The following is a 24,615-nucleotide window of genomic DNA, read 5'->3' as shown; positions in this document are numbered from 1 at the left end:
CAGTAAGATTATGGGCAAGGCACTGAATCTTTCCTGCGTCTCAGTGTCCTCATTAGTAAAATATGTCACTAAAAGACTGGTGTCCCCTTTCCTTCTGTCATAGTCATTTCTGGGAAAAGTACCCATACTTGTAACAGAGGCAACCCTCTGAAGAGTTTTCATGACTCTCATTGCTTTGAACAGGGAAAACAGGTCACATTGTTAAGCATTGGAGCCCTCCTTAAGCTGGGTCCAGTCTGTCCTTGTAGACCAATTACCCACCACACCCAACTAGAACTGGAGGCCAAATTGACTTGCTGGCCTTCATCTAGGACTGTGATGGTGAACCTATGGAATGCGTGCCAAAGATAACACCCAGACCTCTCTTTAGGCACCTGTGCTCAGCCTGGGTCACTGGAAGACAGGGGGCAGGGCACTGGGTCTCTGAGCCACCTCCCTGTCTAGGCTTCCCCCATCTTCCCTGACAGGCTTGGGCAGCAGTCCCTTCGCTCTGCCTGACCCTGGGGTGGATGGGTATAGGGGCCTAGTTCTCGGTGGCCTTAGGAGGCAGCTTCTTCCACATGAGTGTAATAATTAAAAATAATATTTCTTTCTACCTAGATATATATTTTTTATAAAGTTTATTAGAAGGGTAGACAATGTTCCTATAAGTAACCTGACCGTGTGGTACCTAGCCTGCATGCATCTTCTCTCCTCCCCCTTAATTATTACATGAGTCAGCTGGGAGCCAGGCCCTGTTCTATCAACACAGTGGGGTGGGGCACTGCATGCAGTCTACGGGGGTGGGGCATGCGGCTTAAAAGGTACCAAAAGATTTGCCATCACCGATCTAGGACATACATCTCCTGCCTCTGGCACCCCAGCTTCCTTTGGGGCTAAGCTCAATGGCCGCCCCCTTCAAGAGGCCTTCTCTGACCCATTTGGTTATGAGATGGCCACTTCTCCCTATCTCAATGCTGTTGACCATTGTGAGAATGTTTCATATCCCCTAGAATAGTGATGGCAGACCTTTTAGAGACCGAATGCCCAAATTGCAACCCTCATGCTGCATGTGAGCCACCCCCTTATCCCAGACAGGGGAGGGAAGAAGTGATCCCATTGGGCTGCCAGGCAGAGGGGTGGGTGATGAGAGAAATGTACTCAGGCATGTGGAGAGGGGGAGGGTGCTTGCATGTCATAGGTTTGTCAACATGGCTCTAGAAGAACCCAAGTTTCCTGCAGATAAGGCCTATCTCATTTTTTAAATCTACATTCCTAGCACTGTTCTTGGCACATAGTAGGTGCTTAAAAAATGCCTGTGCACTGAGAATAATTTGGAGCACATTTTCAAATAGTCACTTGGAATTCTTTTGAGATCTGTCCACAGCCTTTGATCATTTATCTACCAACAAATAGTGCTTGGTGGGGTCTGTTTTTGTTAGTTCACTATACACTATTTATTAGCATCCTAAATTTAGAGCTGGAAGAGATCATGAGGCACAAACTCAATTCACAGATCAAGAAACTGGGCCCAGTGAGTCACAGTGTCTTGCTTCAAGAGGGGCCCTTGGGCTTTTGGGTTGTTTCTATCTTTTGTTACCATTTGGTACTGGTTAATAGTTTTGATGATTGCTTTTTGGTAGTAGAATCTGGGATATACTTCTTATTACTGCCATCAAAAATTTCTAGATCTTTTTATTCTTTCAAATGAAGTTTTTCTCCTGTTTTATTTAATTTTGCAAAGTATCCCCATAGTAATCTGAAATAGAAGTAAATTTGTAGATTTTAGATGATATAGCCATTTTTATTAAATCATCATGGTCTAAACATGAACGATGAATCTTTCTTCATTTAATGATTTTTAATAATGAATATTTAATGCCTTTATTCTATAAAGAGTATTTTGCCAGTTGCACTGGCATCTTGCATGTAGCTTGGTAGGCTAGTTCTCAGGTATTCTATCCATTTTGTAATTATTTTGCATAGCATTTCTCTTATTTTCATAACTTATATTAAACTATTATTTAATATAAAATGTACATAAAATGCTGTTGTTTAACGTAGCTTTACTTGGTATCTTGCTACTTTTCTGAATCTAGTAAACCCATTTATTGCTACATTCCTTGGATCTAAGGTTTTCCAAGTATAGTGTCACATCATCTGCAAATAGGAATAATTTGGTTCCCTCCTGCCAAGGAATAGGATTTCATACAGGTCTGGGGTGTGCTTTGGGGTGGGGCTAAGTCCAGTTCCTTTTGTCTGTCTTCCTGTTTTCTTTCTTAGGGTCATCATTCTTAAGGACCTTTGTATAAAAGCATTTTTAATCAAACAGGCATTATGGGCAAAGGAAAGAGTCTCATGGTTTCGCACCAGCTAATTTCCCACTCTCTTCCTTACCTGATTAAAGGATGTTTCTTTCAGAGTCTGGGGTCCCCGTTCCATCATCGCATGCAGGGGTTCGAGCACCTCAAACATCCCTTTTACGTTCCTCTCCCCAAAGTACAAACGAGAAGCTTCCTCCAGACCTTCATGCCACATTTCATGCCACAAGATGGCCACTCGGATCAGTTCCTCGCTCACCTAGAAAAAAAGACGGGGAAGGAAATAGAATGAGCATAAGTCAGTTTGGTCAAGTCACTGGTTGGCTAGAAGAGGTCCTCTTTCTGGACACTAGAGGGCATACTCAGACCTTCCCTGAGGAATTAGAAGCTACACAGGCTATTCTGGCACCAGGTGAGTAAGCTGGTATTCTAGCTAGTAGCTGTTTAGGACTCACCATCATGGCCTGCTGGACCAGAGTGTTGCTGTGTTCACACATGTTCTTCAGAATTTTGTTGGCTGCATTGTGACGAGCTGTAGTGGTAGACTTAGAGGCCACGGTCAGTGGGTAAATCAGAGCCTGAAATACACCAAGAGGGAAAGTAGGTGCATGCATGCCCAAGGTGACAGTCAACATGGCTTAAGTAGGTGAAGAAAGAAGATGGCATTAAGTTTGTTTGGCTAAGCTATTCAGGATCATTTCAACAGCCAGGAGGATGGAAGATAAACTTACTGTTATAACTGGAATTTAAGGAAAGGGATCTTTTGGCTGGAATGTATACTCCTGGAGGGTAGGAGTGAACATCCCTCTCACAATTCCCCAAGCCCCTGCTCCCAAGGCAAAATGACCTAAATAAGGCTCCCAAAAGGAGGGTATGTTAAAAAAGAACTACCTGAAGACTCAGCCTACCTGGGGATGGTATCGACCAATATCTGTGAGAAGCTGGTGAATAAGGCGTCCTACCAAGGGCCGGGGAGTATCAATTCTTGCAATGAGCTGTGGAATGACCTGGGATTCAACAGTAGACACAGGAACAATTAGAGTTGCTTTTCTGGGTATGGAGCAATGACTATAATTTGCTTGGCCAATGTAGTCAATTTCCAAAGTCCTGAGATGCCCTGTTGTGGGGGTAAAGGCAATCTGGGCTCCTGGAGGTTGTGCCTACCAGGCCAAAAGCTCAGAGGAGGTAGGTGACAGCAACTATTAGAGGACCAGACTTGCTGAATGACAAAAGGTTTGTGCCTAAATCAGGCACAAGGCAGAAAGTTGTGCAGCCACAGCAAGCACACAAGGACAGACTAAGGAATGGCAGGACTGGGATTGACACCAGGATGGGCATCCCCAAAGTAATACCGTGAAAATGTGCAACAAGGAAAGCCTGGTCTAAGACTCAGAACCAGAGTCTAATGGGTGAAGGGCTGGTGGTCTACTGGCTATTGCAGAAAGCTTGATTCCAGATGTGACACAATTCCAGTAGACTGCAGAGGAGACAGAAGTTGGCCCAAGCTCACCTGTAACCAGGTGTCAATCTGGATAGCCTTCACCCCTTCCACTAGAGCTTCATTTACATCTGGCCAGTGCCCATAGTCAAACCACAAGGTGAGGACTCTGGAGAGAGACAATTAGGAGATTATGAGACCTTTCTTCAGGGCTTGTCTGCCCCTTTCTTTCCATGGATATGATCCAAAGCAGCAGCTTTCAAATGCTGTTAGACTGTTAGGCTGTTAAAGGAGGGCAACAGATCTAATGGACCAACAACTACTTCTCTCATTTCTCATTGTACCAGCAAAACAGAATGAGAGCCCCATCGTCAAATGAATGGCAATAACTGGGGCTGCCCCTGAATCAACACCAATGAGGAACATGAGAAATAAATTATCCAAGGATTCCATCTGAGACCCAAGCAGCTACCATTCTCTTAGATCTATGAATCTGGGAGAGACGAGCCCAGGGTGAGCCAGAGGACCTTCCTGCTCTGTGGCTCACACCTTGAGGACCCTGGATCTAAGCAAGGATGGACAGGGATTGTACTCGGGCCTAGAGAGAATAAGGGAATTGGCTCTCTCTGTTAGAAATCCTAGGATAAGAGGTATAAACTGTCATGACCACCTGTAGGCCCTGGATGAGTTTTCTTCTGTTACTCAGTGCTCTCAACAGCTCTTGGGCCCAGGGGAAAGGGCTTCAGAAGCATTGTTGTTCTTCCTGGGCCTGCTTTGCTCACCCACTCAATGTGTCTAGGGGTTCTCCAATTCTCCTCTCTTCACTTAAAAAAAAAACACCAAACCCTTACCTTCTGTCTCAGAATCAACACTAAGTATCAGTTCCAACATAGAAGAGTGTTAAGGATAAGCAATGGGGGTTAGGTGACTTGCCCAGGGTCACATAGCCAAGGGGTGTCTGAGGCTAATTTGAACCTGGGACTTTCCATCTCTAGGCCTGGCTCTCAATCCACTGAGCCATTTAGTTGCCCCTTTACCCCCTTCTACTCTTGTATTAGTACATACAGATGACTATATATCACGAGACAACTGTGTCTTCAAATGCATGCCAAAGAGAGACTGAACCCAGGGCAGTGCCAGACAGTGAGCAGAATGGAGGTGAAATAGGCCACGTGCTCCTCTGCTGCTGCTCTCTTGAGAAGTCAGAGCTATACAATCCCTCCTCCTGGCAGGGACAGGCTCTATTGGGTACCTGAGGGTGTCCTGAAGGTTGTTGCCCCGAGACAGAGAGATAGAGCGGAAGAAGCCCTGGACAGCAGGCACCGTGTACATCAGGAGAGTCTTGGACAAATCCTGTGGGAACACACAGGTGTGTTAGTAACATTTCAGACAAAAAAAAAATCCTTCCACAACTGGGAGGCTGAAAGAGGGCTGAAACTTGGGAACACGCTGTTCTCAGGGTCCACCAGCTGCCCCCGATGTGTTCTGAAGTGAGATGAGGAAAGGAAGAGGAGCAGCAGCATGAGTCACACCCGACCACGTTCTCTGAGCGGAACTGTAGACACACTCCCACCCACACGTGCAGGTGCAGGCAGACAATATGCTCATTCATTTAGGAGGGAGTTCAGGGGGTTGATTGTTCAGCGTGGTCTGGCCTCTCCCAGCACCCCCTGCCATACAATGTCTTGCTGTCACACACGCTCTAAATGATGCCCAAATGGTATCCCTCTTTCTCTCTCACACACACATTGTGGGCACATTTTCTGGCCCAGATGAGGGATGAAGGCTGTCTGTTTCTTACATGCCCACGCACCTCAGTGACCTTTTTCTGTACAGGGGAGGGGACAGGGCTGTTGTCTGCACTCTCAGCCTCACTCTCACTGTTGCTGCCCTCCGTGTGGGCGCTAGTGACGCTGGCTCCACTGGCGTGCCGCAGCTTCTTCTTCTCATCTCGGGCCTGGTTCTGGTGCTTGTAGTGCAGCACAGCTTCAAAGTTCATGACTGCCCAGGCATGCCAGGCCTGTAGTGAGGAGAAAATGGATGTATGGAGCATGATCAGAGCCTCAGACTCTTCCTAGCTGTGTGACCCTGGACAAGTCACTTAACCCCCATTGCCCAGCCCTTACCACTCTTCTGCCTTGGAGTCAATACTTCGTATTGAGTCTAAAGCAGAAGCTAAGGGTTAAAAAAGAAAAAAAGTGTCCCCCCCCTCCAGTGTGTCTCTGAGTTCTGACAATACTCTTGTGCTCTAGGATACTTTGTTTAGTTCTTCAGCTATTTGGGCCCATTCTATCTCACCTGCTGAACAGAAACCTCCTACAGGGAGAAAGCTGGGCCAGACTCACTTCAGTATCCCTGTGCAACCTGTGCCAAGGTTTTACTAGATTATCTCACTACAAGATGGAAGTGACCTCCAGAAGGCTAGTTCACCCCAGCCCTGGGTAGCATAAACTCTACTAAGTTCCCCATAGCCACAGAAGCATTAGTTTGAGCCTAGGAATGGATGAACCCAAGGAGCAGCTAAGCTAAAGCTGGAGGGGTTCTGCAAGATTGGCCATGGGGTCATGGATTTTTCAAGCAATGTCTTGAATATTTTAGTCATGTCTGACTCTTCATGACCCCACATGGGGTTTTCTTGGCAAAAATACTAATGTGATTTGCCATTTCCTTCTCTAGCTCCTTTTATAGATGAGGAAACTAAAGCAAACAGGGGTAAGGGACTTGCCTAGAGTCACACAGCTAGTAAATGTCTGAGGTCAGATTTGAACCCAGGTATTCCTCATCTGTAAAATGAAGTTGCTCTGTTGTACAGTTGTATTCATTTCTTTGTGACCCCATTTGGAGTGTTCTTGGCAATGATACTATAGAGTGATTTGCCATTTCCTTCTCCAGCTCATTTTACAGAGAAGAAAACTGAGGCAAACATGGTTAACTGACTTATGTAGGGTCACACAGCTAATAAGTGTCTGAGGCCAAATTTGAACTCAGGAAGATGAGTTCCTAACCCTAGGCCCAGTGCTCAATCTTCTGTGCCAACTAGCTGCATCTCCTAAGTTGGAGAGGGACTACACACTGGCAAAGTGGGAGCGTCCATATGGACAAAATCCCACATCTGAGAAGGGGCTTTGTGCAGAGCAGTTGCTTAACAAATAGCTAATGAGCTGAATAAAATGTGCTTCTCTATTACCATATAATAGTATGGATACAGATGGTGTAGGACACTGGAAGGAGCTTGTGCTGACTTAAGGAAGTATACTGGAAGCTTAAAAAACGACCAGCAAACCAGCCCTGATTTCTTTTTGCTGGCTTTTACTGTTACATAACCAGCACTCTGGAATACTCTAAGCGGTGGCAAAGCTGCTGATGGGATGGTAGTGAGAGCTTCCTCACTGGGCAACCACTACATCAGTGAAATGAGATTCTCAGGTCCCAGGATCCTGGCTCTAGAGCTGGGGGGAAACTGAGGGCATTTAGTTCAACTGTCCCATTTTACAGAAGAAGCAGGGACCCTACGGAGGTGAAGTGACTTCCCAAGGTCACATGAGCAGTATCAAAAGAGCAGTCTGAACCCAAGTCTTCTGGCTTCAGAGCTAGTGTTTCTCCCAATGTCCTCTGCAGCCTCATAGGAAGGTGCCGCTACAACGATGTAAGAGGTGTCTATGTGTGCTAAGTCTGCCATGTCAAACCAGGGCCAGCATGACTTTCAAGGATTCTATGGCCTCAGAAGCCACATCTCACTTACATCAATCTATTCCGGTTGATATATATCCTTCTGTCCTTCTTTGGATTCATTATATTCACTATTTGTCATCTGCCCTGTTGACAGGCACATGTTTTATCTCTATATGCTTTGCCATTCTCCAAAGAGCTTTTATAAATATTTTGGTAAATAGAATATATATGGAGTCTTTTTGTCACTCATCTCCTTGGAGCATATATGAAGCACAGAATCTCTGGACAATTTTCTTGTAAAATTCTTGTAACTGCTTTCCAGAATATTTGGATTACATCACAGCTCCACCAACAATGCATTAGTGTGCCCATCTTTCTGTAGTGCCTCCAACACTGACCCCTCCCACTTTTGGTCATCCTTGCCCATTGGCTGGGTATCAGGGGAAAACTTTGGATTGTTTTGATTATATTCTTCTAGTGTTAGTGATTTGGAATATTCTTTTGTATAAATGTGAACAATCTGTAATTCTTTTGAGAACTGTTCATGACTTTTGACCACTTCTCTGGAGCATGTTTTGAATAAAAAGTGTTTCTTTTCATAGAATGTTGGACTTTAGACTAAAAGCTATCTCTGAGATCATCTATTCCAAATCCCTGTTTTAAATGAGGAAATGGGAGGCCCTATGAGGTGAAATGAATTATCTTGCTAGTTCTGTAAAGCTGGGTCTTGAATCTATGTCTACTCACTCTAAATTCCATACTCCTTCCAGCAGGCTGTGTATGCTGCCTTACCCACAAAGAACTAAGATGGAGACTGTGCCTAGTTTTTAAAAAAGTTTTCACTGGTATGGGGAATGAAGAAATTCCCAGATGAGGAGATTCCATATAGTAATGTAGGCCAGCATTTTCCCTGCAACTTAGAGAATTGACTAGAACCCTTAAGAGGTGAGTGACTTAGCCTAGAGTCACCCAGCCATGATATAGCAGAGACGGGACTTGAACGGAGGTCTTCCTAACTCCAAGGCAAACAACTGTGTTAAGAAAGACATGAGACTTCTCCATTAGTGTCAATGCAATGTCCCTGAACAATCTGCAGGGATCTAGGAGAAAAAACACTATCCACAAGCAGAGGACTAACTGTGGGAGTAAAAACACCGAGGAAAAGCAACTGCCTGACTACAGGGGTTGAGGGGATATGATTGAAGAGAGACTCTAATGCAAATACCAACAACATGGAAATGGGTTCGGATCAAGGACACATGTGATACCCAGTGGAATCGCACTCAGCTATGGGAGAGGTGGGGGCGGAGAAAAGAAAATGATCTTTGTCTTCAATGAATAATGTTTGGAAATGACCAAATAATGTTTTAAAAAAAAAGAAGAAAAAAAAAGAAAGACGTGAAAAATAAAAAGCTTTTCAATCAGCATTTCTATACGACTTAAAAGGTTTACATTGCTCATCAGAACTTCTCTTGGCATCACAGATGCCTATGATGAAATGGCCTTGCTTATATAGATTCAATGAGAAATTGGTGTCTTGCTAGTTACCCAGCAAGAGTCATCTCTTCATCGCTGAATAACATCTTTCTTATGTGTTTTCTAAATCTTATTATTTATTTTTGGAGATATTTCCTGTGACCTAATAGGATGTTTTTCTGAATCTTCCAACATAAACAGGGAAAACTAAACTCTAAGGCTGAACACAAGGTAAGATTAAACAATACAAGATAAGAAAGAAATGGTTCACAGGAAACTTAGGTCCTTGTGATTCACTCTGGATCCCATGAAACCAAAGGCTATGATGAGAACAGGCAGCTCCAACTCCTGAAAAATGACTGCTCTCTTCCTACCCCAGCTAGATTCCTTCTGCTACCCAGGCATGATCTAGCTTGAGTGACCTAGGGGACCAAATTGAGCCCAAGAGGGCCAGTAAACTCTTGGGACACTAGTGACATAGTGGCCTGTGGTCAGGAAGGGCCCATTGGCCAGCTCTGTCAGTGGCCACTGGAGGTAGATAGGAAGGCAGGATGTCAAGGGTTCCTCATGGGAACTGAAGTGCTCCCTTGCCCCAGAGACTTCCTGAGCTGCCCAAAAGTTACCTTGTACCAGCTGCGGTCATGCTCTGTGGAAGCACTGTAATACTGCAGGACTTTGGGGATGGTGCTCTCATTGATGCCTTGGAGATTCAGCTGCCACTCACCCAGCTTCAGGAAGCACCTAGTCAGAGACAGAAAGGGTTTCCTTGTCAGCATATGAAGCCCAGGCTTGGATATGGGTCAGGTTCTTTCTCTAAAGAGCTGAGGTCCTTCTGGCCACAAACCAGCAAGGTCACCTCTTATTTTCCAAAGGAGGAAACAAACTCAGAAGATCAGGGACTTGCCAGAGGCTGTACAATTGGTAACCTAGTCTAAAACTAGAACTGAGGCTTCTAGGCTGGAATTCTCCAGAGCTGGATGTCTAGAGAACATGGGGGTGAAACAGAGGCTTGAGGAGGCTTTAAGTCAATGATCCCTTCCTTCTCTCTCCTTCATCTTCATGAAGAGGGAGTATAAGCTGCCTAAAAGCTGACAGAAACATGTCAGAAGGAAAATGATTTTCTGATGATGGAGTCTTATTGAAATCATGTCTGGAATCACCTCTATTTCCCTCTCTACTCTGCTTCTCACTTTCTCCTAACCCCCTTAAGCTTAAAGGAGGGCTATGCATCTACAGAGGTTCAAGCCAATTAACCATGTGGCCACAGGCTTAGAGGTAGATGGGACCTCAAAGTCCCCTGAAGGGCAAGTGCTTCCTCTTTATTAAACCAAGGCCTAGATAGATTAAAAGATTTGTCTAAGGTCACAAGGAGGCAAACCAAAGAGTCAAACCCAAGGGTCCTTCCTTTGCACCATAGGAAAGTATGTAATATGACTGAATGAGCCCCACCATGGAAAGAAGCCAAGGGCCTAGGGCTGTAGCTGGTGCCACAGTGGGACTACCTGACAGGGACACACAGGCCAAGGTACTAGGGGGGCTGCTAGATTTTGGCTACAGTGGCAGGGCCATCATGTGCTGAACCCAGTGCCAGGAAACAGTGGAGAGAGCAGTGACGCACCGGGCCATTAGCTTGTGGAGCTCATGTTTGCGCTGCTGGTCCTCAGAGGCAATGGCGTGCTGTGCCTGCTGCTGCGCTGTCTGCACAAAGTGTTGCATGTGCTGGAAGGCGTCAATCTGGAACCCAGCAGAGGGTCAGGGTTAGAAGAGAGAAGGGTGCCAATGGACTCCCTCAGAGCTGGTGCATCTCCACCACCCCCCATATCAGACATCCAAGAGCCAGAAACTCCTCCTCTCTCTTCCTCTGGGTCTAGAGGTGAGCTGAACTGAAGGGTGATCAGCTAGGCTTTCTCTAACTGCAATTATAGGCAGATATAGGGAGTTATAGGGTAGTTAGGCAATTTTTCTATCTCTTTTCTATATTTCTCTCCTTCACTATGTTCATTTTACTATATATTTTTTACTATATTTTAATAAAACTAAATAGTTAATTGTTAAAAGCTGTTAGAAGTTTTCTTTTCTCTGGCTTAAAGGGATAATATTAGTTTACAACTCTACTCTATTCTCATTAAAACTTAAGTTATTAAAAGCTGCTCTCTTATTTTGTCAAAACTCCTAGTTACAACTCCAAGGGGGGATGGGGGAGGAAAAAGAGAGGGAGGGGAAGAGACACACAGACAGAGAGAGAGACACAAATATACACAGAGAGAGAGAGACACACACACACACAGACAGAGGCAGAAAGCACAGATTGAGGTTATTAAGCAACCCAGATGCCACAGTTCTCTTTATCATTTTAATGAAAGAAAAAAAGAAAGAAAAAAAGAAAGAAAAATGGCTCTGAAAGAAACCTTTAAAGAGACTACAGTGGGAATCTCTTGGCCAGAAATAACTTGTGGCTTTTTAGGGGAAGGAGGAGGCAGAGAAGGCAACTTTAACATCTTTCCAAAATGATGAAAAATGCAAATTTTCCCTCTCTTACAATAGGTAGGCGAGGATGGTTCTGAAAAGGAACCTTGCTAATATCCCAGGCTAGTAACATGACAAGGGTGTCTATATCTCCTTATGGAGAGCATCATTGGGAGAATTAGATGTAGAGGTTTGCTGATCAAATGAAATAATCTTTGTAAAGTGCTTAGCTCAATGCTTGGCACAGATAGGTATTATAGAAATACTAATTATGATTATCATTAGAATTAAGAATCAGTGCAGAATGGTTTAAAACCTTAAAACAAAGGTAAACTTCTAAATTAATGTGTGTGGATCCAGGCATAGATTGTCTGTAAGGCTTGGAGAAAGGTGTCTGACCTCAGCTGAATTTCCTAATTGATAAGACCCTTCAGTCTTCCATGGACCTGCCAAGAGTTTCAATGAAAAACAGATGACTGATGATACTCAAAATAAAAATTACCTAGTAGGGGTAGGGAAGAGATCAGATCTTTCCCTCCTTAAAGCACAGAGGCTCCTGTATCACACAACAAGCAGCTACCCTTCACAACCAAGTACAGGAATCTGTTTCTCATTGGATTCCTTAAGGAATCAAGCTTATTTGTATATCTTGGGATCTAAAGTAAGGATAAATGATCATAGACTATTATTTCTGTTAAATAATGACAAATGCTTTATTGATGGCTTCTTCTTTCCAATGTTCCTACGAATCAGGGATGAAGAGAGATGACCACTACTTAAGAAGCTGAAACTTTAGAGCAAAGTGGGCAGAGCATTTAAACAGACTTCTTAATTTTTAATTCAGATGGTTTCAAAATTTTCTTGAGGGTGAGTCCAGAACTTAGACTTACTCTAAAGAGTTACACTAGACGGTAGTGGTCAGATTCTTGAAACATTACCCTACAGGTCCCTGGTTAAATATGGGTAGGAAATCAGACTGTGTTCATAATTACACTTGCCAAAATGAGTCCCCCTGTTTTCCCCATTTGACTGGAGGGAGGTCAGACTGTGTATCACAAAAGCTGTGGGCTGGTCAACTCAGCAGAAGTGAGGAGAAAAAAAACACCAGCCCCTCTCAAACAGCAACATCAAAACAAAGCCCTTCTTTGGAGAAAGAACCCTGGATCATTGGTAGATTAAAATCTCAGGACAGGACCAATGGATTGGGGGCCAGGGCTAGTGGCTAACACTTTGGGTGGCATCCTTAGGAATACTGATAGAACCAAACCCCTACAAAGCTAAATCTCCACCCAAAGAAGAGCTACAATGACATCCAGATGTGCCTTCTCCCCATGTAAAGAAGAAAAAGGGCTGCAGTAAAACAGTATCCTATGCAGTAGTATTAGCTGCTCATCTCCAGCTCTTTCTAAGCCATGTGGTAATAATAGTGGAGAGGGAAGAGAGAAGGGGTGGCAGCAGTGGGATCAATGTTCTCCCTCCTCTTGTCTGAGAAAAATGGCCAAAGCAGGTGCCATTTTTGGCCAATTCTGTCTGAATTACTCACTGGCTAGGCTCTAGGGAAAGATTGGTCTAGCAAGACGCTATTGATGTTTTGTCAACATGACCATGGTCTAGTGCGATTTTAAAAAACAAACCAGGGGCAGTCCTATTTCCAAAAGGCTTCTCTTTAAAAGGAACAGGAGGAATGTGACTCTGGCTCCCAGAGTGACTTTCCCCCTGGTTCTGGCATCACTACACCCTGGGTGTTGTTGCTTGTGAATTCCAGTTTGATGACAGAAAAAGAGAACAGTGAAATCCTGAACAATCAAATTGGTCTTAGGAATGTCTCCAGGAGACGGCTTTAGGGCTTGCACTTTTAAAAATAGATGATTTTTACATCCAACAACTTCATTTTTTCAGAAAGAGCCAGAACTAGATTTTCTCTGGGTCTTAACCCATTTTGGATGTGCACACAATATCACTCAGCAATGATATCCTGAGAGTCAATTGAGCATGGATAATTTCTTCAGAAGTATATGCTGATTTCTCTTCTAAAATCTATCCTATTGCCTAAATATCAGAGGTGAAATCCTCATGGCTTAGTACTTTCTTTCCTTCTTTAAAAAGAGAGGTGATGGGTAGTTAAAAGAGATAGGGAAGGTTATTTACATCCTGATAAAAGGCAGTATAGACAATGAGGAAATATCAGTACTAAACCTGTATGCACCAAATGGCACAGCATCCAAATTTCATCCAAAGGAGAAACTAGTAGAGCTCAAGGATGAAATAGATAGAAAAACTATACTAGTGGGAGACCTGAACCTTCCTCTATCAGAACTAGATATATCAAACCAAAAAATAAATAAGAAAGAGGTAAGAGATGTGAATGGAATCTTAGAAAAATTAGAGTTAGTAGATATGTGGAGAAAAATTAAATGGGACAAAAAGGAATACACCTTCTTTTCAGCAGCACATGGTACATTCACAAAAATTGACCATGTATTAGGGCATAAAAACATTGCAAACAAGTGCAAAAGAGCAGAAATAATAAATGCAACCTTCTCAGATCATAATGCAATGAAAATAATAATTAGTAAGGGTACATGGAGAGGTAAATCAAAAATTAATTGGAAATTAAACAATATGATTCTCCAAAACTGGTTAAAGAACAAATCATAGAAACAATATTTTCATTGAAGAAAATGACAATGATGAGACATCCTTTCAAAATCTATGGGATGTAGCCAAAGCTGTACTCAGGGGGAAATTTATATCCTTGAGTTCATATATTAACAAACTAAAGAGGGCAGAGGTCAATGAATTGGGCATTCAGACTAAAAAACTAGAAAGTGAACAAATTAAAAATCCTCAGATGAAGACTAAATTAGAGATCCTAAAAATCAAGGCGAAATTAATAAAATTGAAAGTCAAAGAAGTATTGATTTAATAAATAAGACTAGAAGCTGATACTTTGAAAAAACAAATAAAACAGACAAAATACTGGTCAATCTAATTAAAAAAAGGAAAGAAGAAAACCAAATTGACAGTATCCAAGATGAAAAGGGAGACCTCGCCTCTAATGAAGAGGAAATTAAGGCAATCATTAAAAACTATTATGCCCAACTATATGGCAACAAATATGGCAATCTAGGTGATATGGATGAATATTTACAAAAATATAAATTGCTTAGACTAACAGGAAGAAATAGATTTCCTAAACAACTCCATATCAGAAAAAGAAATTGAACAAGCCATCAAAGAACTCTCTAAGAAAAAAATCTCCAGGTCCAGATGGATTTATAAATGAATTCTATCAAACATTCAAAGAAATTATTTGACAGAATAAGCAAAGAAGGAGTTCTACCAAATTCATTTTACAACACAAATATGGTACTGATTCCAAAGCCAGGCAGGTCAAAAAACAGAGAAAGAAAACTATAGACCAATCTCCTTAATGAATATAGATGCAAAAATCTTAAATAGGATACTAGCAAAAAGACTCCAGCAAGTCATCACAAAGATTATTCACTATGACCAGGTAGGATTCATACCAGGAATGCAAGGATGGTTCAATATGAGGAAAATCATCCACATAATTGACCATATTAAAAAGCAAACTGACAAAAATCACATGATTATCTCAATAGACACCGAAAAAGCCTTAGACAAAATACAACACCCATTCCTATTGAAAACACTAGAAAGTATAGGAATAGAAGGGCCTTTCCTAAAAATGAAAAACAGTATATATCTAAAACCATCGGCAAACATCATCTGCAATGGGGATAAACTAGAAGCCTTCTCAATAAAATCAGGAGTAAAACAAGGATGCCCATTATCACCTCTATTATTTAACATTGTACTAGAAACACTAGCTGTAGCAATTAGAGAAGAAAAAGAAATTGAAGGTATTAAAATTGGCAATGAGGAGACCAAGCTATCACTCTTTGCAGATGATATGATGGTCTACTAGTCCTAGAGAATCAACCAAAAAAGCTAGTTGAAATAATCAACAACTTTAGCAAAGTTGCAGGATACAAAATAAACCCACATAAGTCATCAGCATTTCTATATATCTCCAACACATCTCAGCAGCAAGAATTAGAAAGAGAAATTCCATTTAAAATCACCCTAGACAATACAAAATACTTAGGAATCTATCTGCTGAGACAAACACAAGAACTATATGAACACAACTACAAAACACTCTTCACACAATAAAACTAGATCTAAACAACTGGAAAAACCTTGATTGCTCATGGGTAGGACAAGCTAACATAATAAAAATGACAATCCTACCCAAATTAATTTACTTATTTAGTGCCATACCCATTGAACTACCAAAAAACTTTTTTACTGAATTAGAAAAAAACATAACAAAGTTCATTTGGAAGAACAAAAGATAAAGGACATCCAGGGAGATCATGAAAAAAATGCAAAGGAAGAAGGACTTGCAGTCCCAGATCTCAAACTATACTATAAAGCAGTGGTCATCAAAACAATTTGGTACTGGCTAAGAGACAGAAAGGATCAGTGGAATAGACTTAGGGTAAATGACCTCAGCAAGACAGTCTATAATAAGCCCAAAGATCCCAGTTTTTGGGACCAAATTCCACTATGGGAAAGATTAGGTTTGGGAACTAGAAAAACCTCCAGGAATTGATGCAGAGTGAGAGGAGCAGAACCAGGAGAACATTGTACACAGAGATTGATACACTGTGGTACAATCGAATGTAATTGACTTCTCCATTAGTGGCAATGCAGTGATCCTGAACAACTTGAAGGAATCTACGAGAAAAACCACTATCCACATTCAGAGGAAAAACTGTGGGAGTAGAAACACAGAAGAAAAACAACTGCTTGAATACATGGGTTGGGGGGATATGGTTGGGGAAGTAGACTCTAAATGAACATCCTAATGCAAACACCAACAACATGGAAATAGGGTCAAGGACACAAGTAACACCCAATGAAATTGCGAGTCGGCTGTGGGAAGGGTGGGTGGAGGGGAGGGAGGGAAATAATGTGATTGTAGCCAAGTGTAAATATGGAAATTTGAACCCCAGACTTCAATTCCCAGAAGTCCTTGGCCACTTCCCAGAATGCTTTGTAACCTCATCTGAATTCCCACCTGGGCCGAGAACAGAAATTGTATTTAAGCTGACTCTCCACCTACTTCAGGGCTCTCGGCTTCCGCTTCTAGGGACAGGGTGCTCTCTACCAGGCAGGCAAGATGTAAAGTGAGTGGTTGTGAATGGGCTCTCTGGGCCTAGACACGTGCTTTCTTATTTTGTATTTTCTTTATTTCTTAATCTTTAATAAACCTCATAAAAATATAATACTTTTAGCAAAGAAACTAATTTTAAATTTAACACAAGGAAGGAATAATGTTCTAAATTGACTAAATAAATTAATTTTTTTAAAAAAGAGAGAGGTGATGGGGACAGCAAAGTGGCTCAGAGGATAGAGAGAGGCCTAGAGACTGGAAGTCCTGGGTTCAAATCTGGACTCAGACACTTTCTAGCTGTGTGACCCTGGGCAAGTCACTTAATACCTATTGCCTAGATTTTACTGTTCTGCCTTGTAACTGATTATTAGTACAGATTCTAAGAAAGAAGGTAATGGTTAAAAAAAAAAAGACAGGTGATATAGAGTAGGTCAGATGGGAGCTGGGATCAATGACGTATGTCCATGGATGGTGGACTCACATCAGTGAAATCAGAGATCACTAGAACTCTCAAAATTCATCAGGTAGCTTCATGGGCCAAGGAAGGGGGAGGAGGTGAAGGATACAGACCTTTCGTGCACTCTTCCACATGTGCTTCATGTATGCATAAGTCACCTGAGGATGGACGGTTGGCAATGGATGATCTAGTTGTCGAGAAGGGTCAACTCCCAGGAGCAATACCAATGTTTTATGAGCAAGAGCCTTGAAAATGAGATGAAGAGAATTGGTTCTAAACAGGTTTGGACTAAGAGCATTGTCTGCTTTCTCCAGACTTCCTTCTCATATCAGCCTTGGTGGGAAGTAGAGTGGATGGTACTCACCAGTCTTCCACTCTTGCCACATAAACTTGCATATTTGAGCCAAGTTCTCATGTCCTCATGGGGATTGACAACAAGAGAACGAACCATGAGGATTCTCTGCCAATCTTCAACAATCCTCTGGCAGCCCTGGGTGGTGGTAGATTTACAATTATGAATTAGTTTCTTCCCAGAGTTTCAATGTTCTGCCCTGCTTCCTCCCCTCTACTCCCTCCCACCCCCAAACCCTAATAACAAAGGAAATCCTTTATATTGAATAGATTTCATTTTGTTATTTCTAGTTTTCTTAGTCTTAAAAGACTGAATAAGTATACAATCTAGTAATTCCCTTTTTGCATATAGGAGAAAAATGATTATATTACTAGCTAGTTAATGCTCTCTCAATTCAATAGAAGAATAGCCACATTCAGGCCCACATGCAAATTATTTTTAATTTAAAAAGAAAAAAATATTTGGGGCTAAACTGTTTCCATCACTTGCACTGCCCAAGCATTTCTGATGGGCCTACCTATCCTGAGATGCCTAGTTATGCTTCAGTCACTGAACATAAAGTACAAGGAATGAGAAACAATCCCTAACTTGGGGAACTCACATTCCCACCAGGGAGAAAACCAGTATGTAACTCAAGAATAAATATCCGAATCCAAGTAAAAAGAAGTCTAAGCCATTAAAGACAAGCTAGTCAGATCAGCTGGGGCAGGGTGTGGGGGAGAGGTAAATCAATAAAAGCTTTATACAGAAGGTGGTACCCAAGCTGCTTCTTAAGACAGAGAGTGATTCCATGAGGTAGAGGTGATGTAGGGAAGGCATTTGAGGCATGATGGATGGTCATGGAAAAAACATGGAGACAGATTTGAGAGAACTGAAAGAAGGTCAGACTAGCTGATCCTGTATTGAGTGAGGAAGGGGAAGGTTAGGGTCAAGTTGTAAGAGCTAAACAGAGGAGTTTCTACTTTATCAGGAACAGGAGAGTCATGTGGTCCTTTTTGAGGTGAAAGAAAATCCCTCAGCAGTGTTTAGGATGAAGTGGAGGCAGGTAGAGCCTAGAAGCAGGAAGGTTACCTGGGAGGCTCCTGCAAGAATCAGGGTAAAAGGCGATGAGGGACTTCTTGAGGCGGTAGGGATGGGGGAAGAAAGGGAAGAGGTATTTATTAAGTGTCTAATGTGGGCCCCGCACCACGTTAAGCATTTTATAAGTGGTATTTCACTGCTTTACAATATCCCTGTAAGCAAGTAACTAAGAGGCGAGATCCTCAGCTGAGAAGAGGAAGAGGTGGGAAACCTAAAGGAAAATAGCTTCTGTTGGAAATGAGCTAAGGAATTGTTTGGGGAGGAATGAAATGACTTAGTGAAGTGAGGCCCCAGACCCAGTGGGTGGAATGAACTGGTAATACAATTCAGTCAGCACGGCTGTGAATGGAAGTAGATAATGGGAAGATTTTAGGGTTTGTCAAGAGATGAGTGGAGAAAGGACTAGGGTAGAAAGAGCAGAGGGGACAGTGTAGAGATGCAATGGATAACTATAAAGGTAAAGACTGGAAAATGCAGATCGCCCAGTCATAGGATCATAGCTTTGAGGCTGGAAGGGATCTCTGAAGTCATTGAGTCCAACCCTCTCGTTTCACAGCTGAGGAAAAAGGAGGCCAAGTGACTTTGTCAGGGCCAAACAGTTGGTCAGAATCTAAGGCAAGATCACAACCAAGTCCAACACTATCCACCACCACCTTCTTCTGTCCAAGGACTCTGCCCTCTCCTGCTGGGAGGGGACCAACAACTTAATGACTCCCTCCTATCTGTCACAATTCTAGGAAGAGTAACAATGTGAGCAAGAGCTTAGTTCAGTTTGGGTTTGTCACTTCTCCCCAGGGCCTCAGTGTCCTCCTCTGTAGAATAAGGGAGCAGGAACTGATAATCGTTAGAACAGATCCCAGCTCTAGGATTCTATGAATTGGTGAACTTTTGACTTGCAGGAGCAGAACTCTGAAAGGCAGCTCTCTAAGCCACAACAGCTACTTCTATTTTCATCACATCCCTGAGATCAACCAAAGCCACATTTTCACACCACATGTTATGCTTTGGGGCCTGGGCCACCATGTCTTTCCAACCCAAGAAGTAAAAAAACAATAATGTTTATAAAGTCAGAAAAATAGAAAGTACAAAGAGTGATTTTGTTGTTGTTATTACATCCTATTTTTGGTCAGTTTCTCCCAGATGCTAAAATAATTTGGCTCCTTCTAATCATGGCTTAGGGAGACCATGTTGGATAGAGCCTCCTGGAGACAGGCATGAGCTCCACCCAGGCCTGGCCCAGAGCTTTAACTTCTCAGTCTGTATTGGGACAAAGTTTTCCTTTTTATACTATGAGGAAAATCATCAGATCTCTGATTTAGACACTGTATCACCCCAATCATTAGTGGCACTTAAAAGTGAGGATGCATGTAAGTCAGAAAGGAAATATTTGCTTCATGGAACCTTTTTCCAGTGCTCAAAAACTTTCCACCAAAACATTCAGCAGGCATTTCATAATTACTAATAAAACACTGTAAAAATGTAAAAGAACTGTATGTGCTTTTTTTCAGGACCATAAACAGCTATATTCATAGATGTCTCTTTGCCCAGGGCTGTCCTCCCTTTCCAGTGGAATGTGCTGGGGAGCCTGCTCAGTCAGGAAGCTCCATCCAGCTTCTTGCATGTCCCAAAAAGTCTAGAGCTGCCTCTGCTCAGCAGGCTGCAGACACAATGGGAAGGGGCAGCAGGAGAGAACTTCTGGGGTGAGGGTGGGAGTTCCAGACTGAAAAGTCTAGGTCCTTCTCAGTTCTAGAAGAAGATATGAGGTTTCAGGAGATAAATGTCTGATCTTTGTGTGCTCACTTACTATCCTTAGCCAAGCAATAGAAAGATCTTTTTGTCATCAAAGGACACGCCTCAAAACATAAACCAAAGAATTCAAGAAGCATGACTTGGCAACCGGTGTTCATTCAGATGGTCTAAGTGATGTAAGGAACATGAGGAAGAGCCCCTTCCAAGTGAGACACCCTTCAGTGAAAGTTGGCCTAGCAGCAGGAGTGGCAGGATGGCAACTTAGGGCATTCTGAGCTGAGGTGGCTTGGAGAGAGCATCCCACCAGAGAGCTTGGGGAATGGCCCAGAGGTGATCAGCTGAGGGTGAGACACCTCTCCCACATATTGGGTGGCGAAGATTCTAAGTTCAGGCCTAACTGCCACCCTTTGTTTTTCCTCTACTAGCCCATCCATAAGTGCCAGACAGAGAAAATGTTTTCTTGAGTCCACAGGAATGTTAACCAGAGGAGGCCAGATGGAGACTGGGTCCTCTGTCCTTAGAAGGCCTTTGCAGAATTTTGCTTCAAATCTTCTACTGTGTAAGTACTATGAAGGCAGGCAGGGTACCTCTCTGAGCTAAATTCTAATTCCCCCAGTCCTTGGCCAAGTGCTTCATTTAGAGTTCAGCATTTTGTAGTAATGGCAAGATTCAGGAAGAACAAAAGAGGGGGTGTAGGGGGTCCCACCCCAATAGACAAGCCAGTTTACTTCTTCTTACAGACCTCCTTACCTGCAACCTCTCCCACCAGATCTGGCGGATGATCTCTCGCCGTTCAGGGACAAGTTTATACTGGATAACTTCCTCTAGCTCAGACAGCATATGGCAGGAAACCATTGCCTGAAGAAAGCAAAGCACATTCCATCTTAATCACTGCATGAAGAATCCAGAACAGAGGATTAAGCTTAAATCAGTCCTTCTGATGTCAGGTTATCTGCTGACCAGACCAGTCACATAAGCCCAAACAGCTCATTTTGTGGAGACATTGCAAATGAACCAAGAGAAGGAAGGTATCTTAAGAATCTTGTACCCACCCCATAGGCCCGGCTGTAGCTTTCTCCTGCCATGGCCGTTAGCTCAGCATCCAGCAGGTCCCTGGCTTTGTCGATGCACTAGAAGAAAGTGAAAAATAAACTCACTGAAACTGGGCTCTGGATTCAGGATGCTTGAGTCACTGCTATTATTTCAGGGCTCCCCCCAACTAGAGCACAGAGAACAGAGAGACCTCCTCATCCCAGCTCACCACTCCTCAGGGGGTCAGTGGAAGACAAAGGAAAGAATTCACCCACGCGGGAAAGAAACCTCTTCTTAGGTCTGAATGCCTTGAAAAACGAGTCAGCTCGCCACCCATGAAGAAAATGTGAGGTGAATCTTCTGACACATGAGGAATTTATCCAAACTTGGGAGAGGCTGGTAATCAAGTGATAGTAAAACCACTGTAGACATGGGGAACTCTTTGATTAGTGCTTCCCCACCCGGTGGCTAGAACCTGCAATGCCACAAGTCATATTCTCTCAAGGACCTGATAGGACCTCTTGGAGAGTTGTCACTATCATGTGAGGGGTGAGATTCTCCAAACTTAGTCAGGCTACATATGTCCTGGTCCTAGATCCAGGCTCAAAGGCTTTCGAGGTGAGCAGGACCAGCCAGGGTTTGTATTCAGGGGGACAGCTTCAAGTACTAAGGATTACTTTTTGGGTCATGATGCCATTGGAGCTGAAGCTTAGTTGGGGCTACAGGATGATTGATGCTTTTCATTTTCTGAAGCAGCTGTCTTTGCATTATGGCTTATCCATACTATTTCCTGATTGTATAGTTGGGAAACCAATAGGCTGAAGCTTTGTTCACTACACAAATCATCTCTTCATTTGGCATTCAGATTCACTATACCTGCATGCCTCTGTAATGGCACAATGGGCCCCAGATCCTTCAACGTACATAGGAGCCTCTCTACCTCTGTAATGGCCAATATGAGTCTCAACTGCTCCTTCATATACACAGGAGTCCTGGGTATAGCCGTGGGACTGCAGCTCAATCCTAGTCTGTGCCATCAATTTAAAAACCTCTCATCCATAGCTTTTCCTTTTTTAAATGTTTAAGGTTAATTACCAAGCCCTCATCCCTTAAGTGCTCAGATCATTTATCCATGTACCTCATCCAAAGCACGTCTGAGGCCTGACAGGGTTGATTTGATTACTCCATTATCTAATTCTGCAAGTCAGCACAGAATTTTCAAATAAAGTGTCAGCTTCCCTGGAAAGTAATCGACGTGTGAAACAACCGTATGGCCAAAAAAGGACCAAGGATTGATATTTGCTACAATGTGAGCATATTCATTCACTGCCTGATTTCTACGCGGAGAAACTAACAGACTTTCTTTTCTCTCCGTGGGAAGTTAGGATAAAGATTACAAAAAGGGAGGCAATCTTCAACTGCCTAAGTGGTCCCTAACTGGGCAATCATATGACCCTCTGCTTTGCCGGATATAATGCTTGGAGCTCATTTTTTTTTAACCCTTACCTTCTGTCTTAGAATCGTTACTAAGAATCTGTTCTAAGGCAGAAGAGCAGTAAGGACTGGGGTTTAAGTGATTTGCTCAGGGTCACATAGCTAGGACATATCTAAGGCCAGATTTGCAACCAGGACTTCCCATTTCCAGGCCTGGTCCTCTCTCTACTGTGCCACCTAGTGACCCTCAGAGTTCTTTCCAGTAAGTTCTATTTCACAGAGCAGAGTAGCCCAAGAATGGAAAAGGTCATGGGTATCTCTGGGCCTACAGTGAACTGCCCCCATGAAGGAACCCTCATTAAGCTCAGGAGAGTAGGGTAAGGTGCTTTGGCCTTTGAAATCATCTAATCCCCACTGGCTTCTGTGACAGAGACATGAAGAGAGAGGTTTTGCAGGACTTGTGGACCAAGATGCAAAAGCCAGGATTCCAATGGAATATCCCCAGGAGGGGCAGTTGGGGGTTGGCTGGCCACACTGAGGAGAGGAAAAACTTGTTTCCAATCAGAAACAGTTTCCCCTCAGTTTTCCTTTCTCTATAGTCCAACAAGTAAAAGATTCCCTTCAGCTTACATTCTTTATTACATTTCAGGTACAGGATCTAAAGCATAGGTCACTGGAAAGGAGATCATCTTGGGGGACTCAAAGAAGAGAACACCAGGGTTTTGAAGGAATGGGAGGGGTATGGACATGCTTGTGAGAACACAAAATCCTCCACAGCCTCCTGGACTTCCCAGCTGGAAAAAGATGGACCTTTTACCAGCACCCCTGCCTTAAACTGGGTGGGAAGGGCAGATGAAGAGGAAGATGACTTCACCTCAATGAGTTCAGGTGAAATGTGTTAGGGAGGTGGGTTTTTACCTGTTGAGCCAATGAGAAGAGGTCCTGATGCAGGGCCAGCACAGCTCTGTAGAAAGCCCCGTCATGGGTGTCCCGGGGGATCATGCAGGTGTACTCCTCCATACTGTCCCACTGACCTATACCAACAGCAGAGGAAGCAACTGAGCTATGTCTTCTCATTAGGCTAAGGCCTCACAAACACGTAAACCCAACATGTCTTGATATGCCAAGTGCCCAAACACTAAGGCCAAGGGGCAGGTTTCTGACCCTACCAACAACAGGATGGCAAGGCTTCTTCTCACTATAAAGAGGCTTAAGATGGCCTTGGGAAGCCAAAGAAAATCTAAATGCCACCCAAAATGGGTTATTACATGGATGAGGCAGTGGACTGGACAAAGAGCTTGCTCACTGGGCTTGGGCAATCTCCTTCTCTTCTTGAAGGGAGGTAGAAGGTATTTGAGGAAGCTCTTAGGAAGCAATGGAAAGATGGGCTAGGTCACAGCACAGAGGGCCTTATGCCTTGCTAGGCACTTGATGGCTGGGGAAAAAAAAGACTAGCCAGGAAGAATTATTCACGTCCCTGAGGGGAATGAACAGACATCAAATCCCAGTATTTCCAAAGCCATCTGCAGAAGAGATATTGGCTTCATTAGCTGCAAACTGCAGGGCTGCCGATTTTACAAGGCATTTCCCTGACTTTAACTCAGGAACGTCAGCTCATCCATTCTCCCTGCCCCTGGGCAAAAAGCAAATAGTGAAAGATGACTCGTCAGGAAGCAATTTGTTTTTGAAAAATGTTTTGGAGAGATCCCAGTGCTCACTAAAGGAAAGAGACAAGCTTTGTGACTTAAGTGAGCCCAAACAGAGGTGGAAGTGAAGCAATTTCCCTCTGGGTTTCACAGGGAAAGGACCCATGACCTAGAGTCCCCCTCCCCACCCCACTGGGTTTCTTTGGACTGGACACTATTCATTGTCATCAGTGCAGGGCTTAGTGCCACAAAATTTGCTGATGACAGTGAAGGCTCAAGCCTCTTGACTTGTCTATTCTGTTGTTTG

At 43.2% G+C, this 24,615-nt stretch overlaps 1 protein-coding gene across 1 annotated transcript in view; it reads right to left on the bottom strand.

Moving 5' to 3' along the window:
• Positions 1-24,615, bottom strand: part of MTOR (mechanistic target of rapamycin kinase) — a 117,334-nt gene that overhangs the window by 14,038 nt on the left and 78,681 nt on the right. The window contains exons 32-44 of the mRNA XM_007491434.2: positions 23,581-23,696; positions 21,249-21,326; positions 20,947-21,054; positions 17,380-17,505; positions 17,129-17,260; positions 10,505-10,620; positions 9,510-9,627; positions 5,552-5,758; positions 4,991-5,091; positions 3,811-3,907; positions 3,209-3,307; positions 2,756-2,878; positions 2,377-2,559 (exon numbers count right to left, since the gene is read on the bottom strand). Coding sequence (XP_007491496.2) covers positions 2,377-2,559; positions 2,756-2,878; positions 3,209-3,307; positions 3,811-3,907; positions 4,991-5,091; positions 5,552-5,758; positions 9,510-9,627; positions 10,505-10,620; positions 17,129-17,260; positions 17,380-17,505; positions 20,947-21,054; positions 21,249-21,326; positions 23,581-23,696 — 1,604 coding nt within the window. The remainder of the gene's footprint in view (positions 1-2,376; positions 2,560-2,755; positions 2,879-3,208; positions 3,308-3,810; positions 3,908-4,990; positions 5,092-5,551; positions 5,759-9,509; positions 9,628-10,504; positions 10,621-17,128; positions 17,261-17,379; positions 17,506-20,946; positions 21,055-21,248; positions 21,327-23,580; positions 23,697-24,615) is intronic.

Source organism: Monodelphis domestica, chromosome 4 (assembly GCF_027887165.1).
Source record: "Monodelphis domestica isolate mMonDom1 chromosome 4, mMonDom1.pri, whole genome shotgun sequence".
NCBI classification, from domain to species: domain Eukaryota; kingdom Metazoa; phylum Chordata; class Mammalia; order Didelphimorphia; family Didelphidae; genus Monodelphis; species Monodelphis domestica.
Note: the sequence above shows the minus strand (reverse complement) of the source record. Positions and strands in the feature narration are given on the sequence as shown.